This window comes from Daktulosphaira vitifoliae, unplaced genomic scaffold, assembly GCF_025091365.1.
Source record: "Daktulosphaira vitifoliae isolate Bord-2020 unplaced genomic scaffold, ASM2509136v1 Scaffold_1, whole genome shotgun sequence".
NCBI lineage: Eukaryota > Metazoa > Arthropoda > Insecta > Hemiptera > Phylloxeridae > Daktulosphaira > Daktulosphaira vitifoliae.
In genome coordinates this window covers 16,832,060-16,843,836 of record NW_026099572.1, presented here as the reverse complement: position 1 = coordinate 16,843,836, position 11,777 = coordinate 16,832,060, and the positions used below count along the sequence as shown (strand labels likewise).

General features: G+C 38.0%; 2 protein-coding genes across 3 annotated transcripts in view; one reads left to right on the top strand and one right to left on the bottom strand.

The window, feature by feature from the left end:
* LOC126910501 (uncharacterized) lies at positions 1 to 3,546 on the bottom strand. Of its 2 annotated transcripts, XR_007705253.1 has the most exons (5): positions 3,351 to 3,546; positions 1,259 to 1,360; positions 755 to 1,045; positions 203 to 657; positions 1 to 141 (listed from the first exon to the last, which is right to left on the bottom strand). XR_007705253.1 is itself a non-coding variant. In XM_050693127.1 (4 exons), exons 1-4 carry the CDS (start codon positions 3,414 to 3,416, stop codon positions 574 to 576), a joined length of 543 nt encoding a protein of 180 aa, XP_050549084.1. In that variant the 5' UTR covers positions 3,417 to 3,546; the 3' UTR covers positions 195 to 573. The 2 variants fall into 2 exon arrangements, 1 of the variants encoding a protein (XP_050549084.1); XM_050693127.1 differs by lacking the exon at positions 1 to 141 and having other exon boundaries at positions 195 to 657.
* Positions 3,547 to 11,306: 7,760 nt separating this feature from the next.
* LOC126901246 (histone H1A, sperm-like) overlaps positions 11,307 to 11,777 on the top strand; it is a 1,378-nt gene continuing 907 nt past the window's right edge. Inside the window, exon 1 of the mRNA XM_050677649.1 lies at positions 11,307 to 11,775. Coding sequence (XP_050533606.1) covers positions 11,314 to 11,775 — 462 coding nt within the window. The 5' untranslated portion in view covers positions 11,307 to 11,313. The remainder of the gene's footprint in view (positions 11,776 to 11,777) is intronic.

Here is an 11,777-nt window from a genome sequence, read left to right as displayed (position 1 = left end):
GCATTTTTAATTGCTAAACCAGTTGTTGAAGTCATTTTTACAAATCCTATAAAATCTTCTCTAAGTATCCAAGATGACGTATCTACATATCGTATACATACTGTCATCTGTTCAATAGTGCTAATATCAGTAGTTTCATCACTGTAAGGAAAAAAATCGAAATTGTTTGACTCGGTCAACTATTTTTCCTATTACCAATTACATCAATTATCTCATTCTGGACTTTGGGGCTGATCATTGTGCAGTTTTTAGGGGATGTTTCAAAGTATATTTGAAGTTCTGTATCACCACTGTCGACCCGAAAAGCCAGAAGTTCACGAAGAACTCTTGTTCACCACCTATACAAGAACTTCTCACACTTTCTAATGATAAAAATCCAGTTTCTCGATGACCACGCAATGGTAAATTATTTCTAGCACAGAATAATATTGTCTTAACAATTGGTATCAGCCTTCTTTTGTTGCTCTCAATCGTTTCTTGTAAATGTTAATCAAAGATTAAATCAAGTGTTTTTTCACACCCATTTTTAAAATTGATGAGGAAGTCGATAACACTTTGAACAGAAAGAAGATGTTATTCAGTTTTTGAATGTTTGTTGAAGTCATTCTTAGCATCTTTAAACTTTAACATAGGTACAGTTACTAATTTTCCCAAATTCTAAAATTATGTATTATGTTTAATAAATATGTTGTATTTTCACAAGTAAAGTAAAAATCATTACGTTTATAGGTTTAATACATAAGCATAAATTTACCTGTCTGCCTACTCCACCACCAGAAAAAGCAAACAAAACGCAAAATTTACAATAGGCTCCTTTATGTATATTACTATAAGCTAGCCAAGAATATTGTGTTAAATACTTATGCTGAAATATTCTTTTTTGTTTGCCTTCTATGTTCTCTGGAAAACTAAAATCAAGTGGAGGTATACAAATGTGTTTTAAACAATCAACAATTTCAGACTTTTTCATCGTTTGGTCCATTATGAAGCAAGCAATATCTTTCTTGTAAATTTCATTTTCAGTCAAAACAGGCATTGATAAAGACTAATAATATAAATATACAATTTTTATGATTTAAAACTTACAAAGACAGCAAAGCAAATAATAGTTAATTTTGATTTTATCAATAATTAATATTTAATACAAATTTACACCCAATGAATTGTCCTTAGTAATGCAACAATAAGCATTATATAACTATTTTAAATTATAATGCTCTGTTACTCTATAATTATTAAATAATTTAAAATGACTTACTGTACTTTTAACGGTCTCATTTTTTAATAAATTAGGATTGTCAACTTCTATACCATCAGGCAAAAGGATGTTCTTTGTTTTTTCAATACTATTGCAACCATCCTAGAAAAATTATAATTATACTAATCTATATTTTGCTACCACATATAAAGTTATTACTTATTATAATAATTAATATACAGGGTGATTTTTTTATCATTACCCATTCAATTACTTAGAGAATAATAATAATTTAAAATTTTTTTTTTATTATTTTCTTTAGTTACACATTATTCTTGAATTATTAACTATGTAATATTTTTTAAGTTCATCCCTTATGCCTTGGAGGGGGGCCAACTTTGTTTTTTTAAATGGTAACACATATTTTTAATTTAATAAAATGTTTGAGTTTTTAATTTAATAGTAAATGGCATTTGAATTTTTAATATAACTTTATTAGATTATTAGATATAAACATTTAAAGTTTCAAAATTTTGAGTTAATATACATGTATAATACACATGGGATTGTAAATACAGGTAGCTAATTGGATTTTTATGACATTGCTGTCTCAGTCACGGATTGTTTATTATCAATTATGACTATCAATAGATATATTTTTTGTATTGTCAGTTAGTGTATTTATAAACTCAAAACAATGTACTTTACTATCATTGATAGTGAATGCTGTGTACCTGCTAATATCAATGTCATAAAAAATCAATTAGCTACCTGTATTTGTAATCCCTTGTGTATTGTACCTGTATATTTACTCAAAAATTTGTAACTTTAAATGATTATATCTAATAAACGAATTAAGTTATATTAAAAATTCAAATGTCATTTACTATTAAATTAAAAACTCAAACATTTTATTAAATTAAAAATATGTGTTACCATTTAAAAAAACAAAGTTGACCCCCCTCCAAGGCATAAGNATGTTACCGTTTAAAAAAATATAGTTTAAAAAAACTAAAAAAACACGCTTTTAAAGCACATCGAACTAAAAAGTTAAAAATAATTTTTAAAATAATTTTAAAACAACAATGAACGAAAAATAATAGTATTATTGTGAAAAAAAGCGTCAGGCGCTCAATATACAAAAAATTTGGCACAAAGCACCCACGCTTTTATCACAATAATACTAGTATTTTTTGTTCATAATTATTTTAAACTTACTTTAAAAATTATTTTTAACTTTTTAGTTCGATGTGCTTTAAAAGCGTGATTTTTTTAGTTTTTTTAAACTATATTTATTTTTTACTTTTTAGTTTCATGTTATGATAGTAGTTACTATCAATATCATGGTTGTTACGGGTAACGTGAAATCAGGGTTCGATTCCGGGGAGGGAGTTGAGAAACGGCTACCACATCCAAGTAAAGCAGCAGGCGCGTAAATTACTCACTCCCGGAACGTGGAGGTAGTGACGATACGGAAATCATCCCTCGTAATCGGAATGAATACTTTATATCTCTTAATTAAAATAAAGCGTATTAAAAAATAAATTTTAATAGTAATTAGAATATATATATATATACAAGTAAAGCGACTTAAGTACGTAAACGTATCATGCACTAGGTATAACCGTATTTTGCGGGCGGGCGGGTCGGACTAACGTTATACCTGTGGTATAAACGGGGGTAGGAATATTTAATATATATACGTAAGGCGCATTAGACGCGTGCGGTATTGGTCAGTCAAAATAAAAATTTGTTTATATATATATATATATAATATTGATGACAAGCACGCGTGTACGGGTACGATAACTAAAAATAAATTTTTATAGGAATAGTGTACCGTCGTCTGATGAGCGAGGCGTGGGGAGGGGTGAATGCGTTATGACAGTCTAGTCTAGACGACGGAATATGCGATAACGCGGGGCGTTTGGAGAGTTACAAACATACATACATACAGGTGAAACTAATATAAGCGTGTTAAAAACAAAGTTGACACCCTTACCAGGCATAAGGGATGAACTTAAAAAGTATTACATAGTTAATAATTCAAGAATAATGTGTAACTAAAGATAGTAATAAAAAAAATTTTTTTAATTATTATTCTGTAAGTAATTGAGTGGGTTATGATAAAAAAATCACCCTGAATACTTACGACAGACACAACTTTGTTTTTCTTAAAATTGAACACATAAAACACGTTAGGTCTTTTCTCAGACATTATTCACAAAAAACTGTACAGAAATTAGAAAAAGGAGTAGCTAGTATTTAGTAAGGACTAAGGACTGTGATAGTGTTGTTGGTTTCATCACATGCGTCATACCGTACGCCCGTACACCTCAGATAACAGTCGTTGTCGTATCCTAATGTTCGTTACTACGTTCATACCGATCAAATAATATTATATCAGTAGTCGGTATCATATACATAACGTTTATTCTTGGCTTATACTAGGTCGATGTTACTTAAGATAATACGTTGTATTCAATACCATTTTTACAAATATCATGATTTGAACTTTGTCTTTTATAATATGAAATGTATTCCATAACACGGTCAATGGGTGGAGGGGGCTGAAGCCGGCTAAGCCCCCCCCTGGGTACGCCTCTGATATACGTTTAAAAATTAACATAGTGACGTTAAAATTTAATTCTCATCACCCGTCAATAATAATAATATTTTTTCAAATTTAGATAAGCGACTGCTTAATGTATCCCGATGCGTCGATAACCAAGTATAAAATAACCGGTTTTGATTGTTGGCGAGGTAGCAGTTTAAGGGTGAGGGTAATTGGTTAGCACCGCCATTCAACAGAAAATTCGTCACGTTGTAAATGCCACTAGGGACCTACACATGTCGATAGACAAAAATGGATTTTTATGCATAAAAACTGTTTGCTGCGGAACTACTTTATTTGATCTGTATTAATGCTAAAATTCCAAATATTTTCCAAACTATAAAGGAGAAAATTTATTTGTAATCTGGCGTTTTTATAATTTTTATAACGCAACTCTGAAGCTACTTATTAAATATTAAAAAAACCAAAAATATAGATATGTTTAATAGTGTGGTAATTTCACTATTCGTGTATTATTATTGTAATCTCATCTGTGATTTTCGTTTAGGTCTCTTCACTCTGACGGAAAGGGACAATAAATATGTTTTAGTTATTATCGATGGGTTCAGTAAATATTTTGTAATAAGAGTAATCAAAGATACTACAGCTCTAGAGACGTTAAATGTTTTCAAAGAGTTCTTATGTAATTATGATAAGCCAAATGGTGACCAACTGAGGGACCGCCTATGCTGCGGCCGTATTTACAAAGTTTTATCGTAAGCATAATATAATTCATGTGAAGGTTGCGTCTAAGAGTCCACGTAGTAATGGGCAGGTAGAAGTCATAAATGCAGTTGCACTGAGGTGTTTATCGACTACTACAGAGGGAGTAGAATGATTGTGATTTAACTTTAATGGAAGTCCAGTGGGCGATGAACAAAAGCGTAAATCGCATAACAAAATGTAAACCTTTCGAAGTCATGTATACATATAAGGTTGAAGGATTGAATAATGACCCACTAACTAAGGAAGTAGAGGAAAGAGATAGACCAGGGCTTTTTGGAATACCCCTTGTACTATATCGAACCGGTTATTAAGAATAACATTCCCCACAAAGTGGAGATCACTACACGTAGAGAATGGAATATTAACCACCTGACTGAAAAAGGAGTATTTGTGATATATACAGATGGATCCAAAAAATCAGGAAAGGTAGGAGCTGGAATTTGGGGTTTAAAGCCACGAATAAATGTCAGTATGTCATTGGGCACAACACCCTCTGTTTTCCAAGCAGAGATGATGGCGATACTGGTAGGGGCTCAGAACCTGCTGGTATACAAAAATAGGAAGATAACTATCTTAAGTGATAGTCAAACGGCTTTGAAGGCACTCTGTAACGATCAGGTGAATTCAAAGCTGGTCCTCGAATGCAGGGAAACTTTAGAATCACTATCGAGGTTCAACAAAGTTACACTAGCGTGGGTACCGGGACACAACGGTGTCACTGGAAATGAGAATGCTGACTTTCTAGCCAGGAAAGGAGCAGAGAACACCTATGTTGGACCAGAACCAGTGGTAGGGCTCACTGAGCAATCGCTCAAAGCGTTACCCAAGAATTGGTGCAGAGAACAACACAGGAAAATCTGGAAGTACTTGGTAGTACCTAGACAATCTAAAATGTTTATCAAGACCCCTGGTTTATTGCTGGGTGATCTTAATAGCATGACTAGACATCAAATAAGCACCCTGACTGGTCTACTGACAGGACATGGTCACNGTACCTGGTGGACATGGTCACCTGCTTAAACATCATAACGCAATGGGGGTATCGGAATCACCATTATGCAGGAAGTGTGGAGTAGAAGAGGAAGACTCATTTCACATCATGTGCGAATGTGAAGCCTTGTCTACACTAAGATCAAACTACTTGAATAAACCATTTCCTGAAAAAGAGGATATTAAAAACCTAAAACCCAGAGAGATACTTAATTTCGTTAGAAAGATAGGACTCTTAGGTCATCTTTTGAGGTGACTTTATGGTTGGTAATGTATTAACACTTTGGTGATAACACTTAGGTGGGTAAACTGAATCAAGACAATTACGTATGAGGTGCGCACAATGGACCAACAGGTCTAAGTGCATGGGCATTATGTCCACCTCGATAATAACTAAAACTAAAACTAAGGAAGTAGAGGATCTAAACGAGGGAATGGGCACAATGTACATGAGGACCCAGCTAAAAACTTTTGAAAACATAGAGAGAGAGAACGAGCAAAAATATGCAATAGATTGAGAACACCTGAGAAATTCGAAAATGAAAAATTAGTTTTAGTGAGATAGGACCCCTCATCTACCGGAACTAGTACAAAATTGGAAACCTAAGTATAAAAGACCTTATATCATAAGCAAAGTATTAAGATATGATAGGTATGTAGTTACTGATATACCTGGGGAACAAATTAGTGGTAAACCCTTTAGTATTATTGTTGGTTTTGACCGAATTAAAAAAATTATAACCGAATAAGAGAAGAAAACAATTTTTGTATCAGAAATAAATGTTTAGTTAATTTTTGTAATTATGAAAAATAAAAATCTACGTTATGTGTTATTATTATTATTATTACGATGATTGATGTTTTTGTTTTGTATTTTATTTTGGCTAATGTTATTGTCATCATTTAAAAAAAAAGTGTAATTAATGAATGTAATTTACTATATTTTTCTTGTATACTATTATTATTTATTGAATATATTTATTATATACTGTTATTATCATTATTTTTTTTATACTGTTAAAATTAAGCTTTGTCAGGGGCCAAAATATCCCATTTCGCTGCACTACAGTGTCGGTGTGATCGGGCTCTACGGGGCTACGAAACATCGACACGAGTGCAGTTTCCCTTGCTCGGGGAATCGGGCGCGTCCTCAGGTTGCGGATTCGTCGCTGCCACTCGCCCGCAGGAGAAACCAGGTAATAACGACCTAGGCTTGACCTGGTTAGTTATTTATTTTATTTAATTTATTTACAGTTTATTTTACAACTAGATTAAGTTAGTAATAAGTTAGTTTGTAAGTTAGTGTTAAGTTTAATCAAAAACCTTAAACAATCCGAACCAGCCTTACTCAAGGCTCAGAGAAAGGAACGGTTGTTAAGGCAAAAAAACATCGCCGGCCCTTGCGAAATGGGTCATTCCCGTGGAGGGAAGAAGAGGAAGACACCGCCACCACGTGAGTCACCGTACTCACGAACACCACCACCGGCAAAGAAAACCGCTATACCAGACCCAAACGCCGCCATGTCAGACACCGAATCCACAACAGATTCGATAATGTCGACAGCATCGAATGCAACGTCAAGAACAACGGACCCACAACCCTCAAACTTCAAGCCAGTAAGCAACACAAAACGCATTCCACCCATCTTTTTACAGGTACAACCAGGACACACTTGGAGATCAATCGCCAAATTAATGTTTAAAATACCCGGACTAGACCAAGTTACAGCCAAAACAACGTCAACACCAGGACAAATACAAATTAATTGCCCGGATGAATACACATTCAGAACTGTCCAGATGTTCCTGACGGAAAACAAGCCCCAAGCCACATTTCACACTTTCGCGCTCCCGCAGGACAAACATTTAAAAATAGTAATCAAAGGACTGCCACTGGACGTCACCACCGATGAGCTCAAGGAGGAACTTAAAGCCGCTGGATACGAAGCAGAACACATCAGGCCATTTCTTAAAGACGGCAAAAGAATTCCCATCCACATGGTGTCACTAAAAAGAACAGACAACGTCAAAGAAATATTTGAAGTAACCGACATCTTCTACATCAGAGTAAAAATCGAGCCTTACAAATCATCAGGACCGGCACAATGCTACGCATGCCAACGATTCGGACACTCCTCGTTACAATGTGGACACCCGCCGAGATGTGTTAAATGCGGCAAGGACCACCACAGCAAAGATTGCACAAAACAAAAAGAAACGACACCAACATGCTGTAACTGCCAAGGACAGCATACCGCCAACTACAGAGGATGTCCTTATTACATAAACACCAACAAGGAAAAACAGGCAAAGGCAAAACCAGCGATACCCGATCAGAAACACACACCGCAAATACCTGCGCCACCGCAGGTACCAGCCCAGCGACCTATACCGCAAGCACCTACGCCACCGCAGGTACCTGACCATTCATCGACACGGACGTATGCCGAAGCCATCAAACAGAAAAAGGACCAGCCTGTGTTACAAGTCGCAGAAATTTTGACAATAATAATGGACCTCCTGAAAACAGCTCAAATATGCGAAGACGCAAAATCAAAAGACGCAATCATCACCACAGTAATGAGAATAATCGAGTCTATGCCAAAAAATGAATAGCCTCAAAATCATTTTTTGGAACTGCAACGGCATCAAACAAAAAACAGAGGAACTCAGAAATTTCATACGCGAACACAAAATAGACATTATCCTACTTAGTGAAACCCGATCAGACGCAAAGTACAAATTGAAAATTCCGAACTACAACACGTACAGTACAGACCACCCGAAAAACCCGAACGCACCAGCGCATGGAGGAACAGCGATACTAGTCCGCCAAAACATCGCACACCAGCAAATCACGCTGCACACTCAACTGGACTCAACAACCATCTTGGTCAAACTGAACGACAAAACCACACAAATCACAGCCGTCTACAAAAGTCCAGCAACCAAACTACAGCAGAGCGATCTGGACACACTGTGCAGTCACGACGGCCCCTTTCTCATCGCAGGGGACCTGAACTCCAAAAACCCAAGCTGGAACAGCAGACTAGCAAACACTTCGGGCAAATTACTACAGAAACACGCAGATACCAACAACTACACAGTCGTCGCACCGGACTCACCAACTTATTACCCGCACAACAAAAAACATAAACCGGACGTACTAGACATCGCGCTGATAAATCTTCACTCACTTCAATATTCAATCACCAACCACAACGACCTCTCGTCAGACCACAACCCAGTGCAAATAGATATCCACACGCCGATTCCGAAATTCCCGCCAAGCCAATCGACTAAAAAGAAGAATAACTGGAAGAAATTTAACGTAAACTTACAGAAAATCAAAATCCACCGCGTAAAAACACCGGTAGAAATCGATGAANTGGCCCCTTTCTCATCGCAGGGGACCTGAACTCCAAAAACCCAAGCTGGAACAGCAGACTGGCAAACACTTCGGGCAAATTACTACAGAAACACGCAGATACCAACAACTACACAGTCGTCGCACCGGACTCACAAACTTATTACCCGCACAACAAAAAACATAAACCGGACGTACTAGACATCGCGCTGATAAATCTTCACTCACTTCAATATTCAATCACCAACCACAACGACCTCTCGTCAGACCACAACCCAGTGCAAATAGATATCCACACGCCGATTCCGAAATTCCCGCCAAGCCAATCNTCACACGCCGATTCCGAAACTCCCGCCAAGCCAATCGACTAAAAAGAAGAATAACTGGAAGAAATTTAACGTAAACTTACAGAAAATCAAAATCCACCGCGTAAAAACACCGGTAGAAATCGATGAAGCCGTCAAAACAATAACAAACGCGATCCAAGAAGAGCTAACGAACACGGCATATGACCCAAAACCCATACTAACACAACCACCTCTGAGCGACGATATCCTGCTGGAAATAGAAACAAAACGACAACTCCGTAAACTATGGCAACTAACGAGAGACCCGACCACGAAGAGACTCTACAACAAACAAATAAAACACGTGAAAGAACTGCTCACGCAACACAGACAAGAAGAATGGGACAAATTCACCAGTAAGTTGAGTTTCAAGGAGAAATCGCTGTACAAAATCAACCGAAAACTACTAAACAAGAAACCAGCAAACACACCTCTCCACACCGAATCGGGACACAAGATCTTCGACGCAGCCGGCAAAGCGAAACTCTTCGCCGACACCATGGCCGACCAGTTCAAAAACAACCCCGGAGAAGACTTACCAGAAGTGACAAATACAATCAAGGAAACAAACCAAGACCATCCACTGCCACCCGACTACATAACGCCGAGAGAAATAAAGGAAATAATTAAAAAACTGCCAAACGGAAAAGCGCCAGGAAACGACAACATATCAAACGTAGCGTTAAAAAACCTACCGAACAACGTCATCACGCAACTTTCGCACATCTTCACAGCAAGCATCAGAACTGGCCATTTTCCATCGCAGTGGAAAAGAGCAGTTGTTATCATGATTCCGAAACCAGGGAAAAGTCACGCCAAACCTGAAAACCACCGACCGATATCGCTTCTACCAACACTGTCAAAAGTTTTTGAAAAAACCGTACTGACCAGACTGAAAACCTACGTCAAACCACGTGAAGAACAACACGCGTTTAGAGAAGGCCACTCAACTGTCACCCAGCTCGCCAGCCTGCTACAAAACATCAAATCCAACAGAAACGACAACAAATACACAGCGGCTGTATTCCTGGACATGGAGAAAGCCTTCGACCGCGTGTGGCACGAAGCCCTCATACACAAGCTAAGTGCAACCACAAGACTACCAATACACTTGGTAAAACTTATAAAATCATTTCTAACCGAACGTTCCTTTCAGGTCCGAGTAGCCGACCAACTATCCACGCCCAGGAACATAGAAGCCGGAGTACCACAAGGGTCCTGCATATCGCCACTACTATACGTACAATACATCAACGACATACCGACAACAACACAAGCGAAAACGGCGATATTTGCAGACGACACAATGTTCTACACCGGACACCAAAATAAAAATTTCGCAATCGTCCAACTCCAACGCCAAATCAACCTCGCAGTGCCATGGACCGAAAAATGGAGATTAAAATTAAACATTGAAAAAACCGAAGCAATAGTATTTGGCGTCAGGAGTAACAAAATAACCAGAAAACTGAAAATAAGAGACATACCGATAGCATGGAAAGACGAAATAAAATACCTAGGAGTGACACTCGATACCCACTTGAAAATGAACAAGCACATACAAAAAACAATACAGAAAGCCAGAGGAGTGAAAGCAGCACTTTATCCTATCATAAACGAAAAATCTACCGTTCCGCTGAAATCCAGACTGCAAATCTACTCAATCTATATAAAACCCATACTTCTGTACGCGTCAATAGCATGGAGCCCACACATCAGCAAATCAAACTGGAAGAACTTAGAAGCGGTCCAAAACCTGACAATCCGCATGATTACCGGAACGCATTACCTCACCTCAAATGAAACGCTCAGGAACTCTGCAAAAATTCTATCACTAGCCGATGCAACAGATTTTATGATAAGTATTTTCTTTTATAAAATGTCAAACTCAAAATACCCCCACCTACAAAAACTAATCGAATAAAATAATTAACTAAACTATTTTTCTAGCAACAACGTGAACAAATATTCAAGCAAATACATCAGACAAGAGATTAAAGGCTAACGCCTGGAACTCTAAATAGGCCACAGGCCGTCATACAAAGCCAAAGGCAAAGGCANCACGGCCGTCATGGTCACGTCGGCCATCAAGAACCTGAAGGAGAAAAAGGGATCGTCGTTGCCCGCCATCAAGAAATACTTGGCCGCCAACTACAAGGTGGACGCTGCCAAATTGGCTCCGTTCATCAGGAAATTCCTGAAGGCCGCCGTCGCCAAGGGTACGCTGGTGCAGACCAACGGATCCGGTGCTTCCGGGCATTTCAAATTGGCAGCCGAAGCCAAGGCCGTGAAGAAAGCGGTGCCCAAGAAGAAGCCGGCAGCCAAAAAAACCGCCCCGGGAACGCCCGGCAAAAAGAGGAAGTCCGCGCCCAAGAAAGCCAAGTCCTCCTCCGAACCGGCCGCCAAGAAAGCCAAGACCGCGTCCGCTGTCAAACCCAAAGCGGCCAAGCCGACGAAGTCCCCGGCCAAGGCGAAGAAAGCGCCAGCCACCAAGGCCAAGCCTCCAAAGGCAAAAAAGACTCCGGTCAAGAAGGC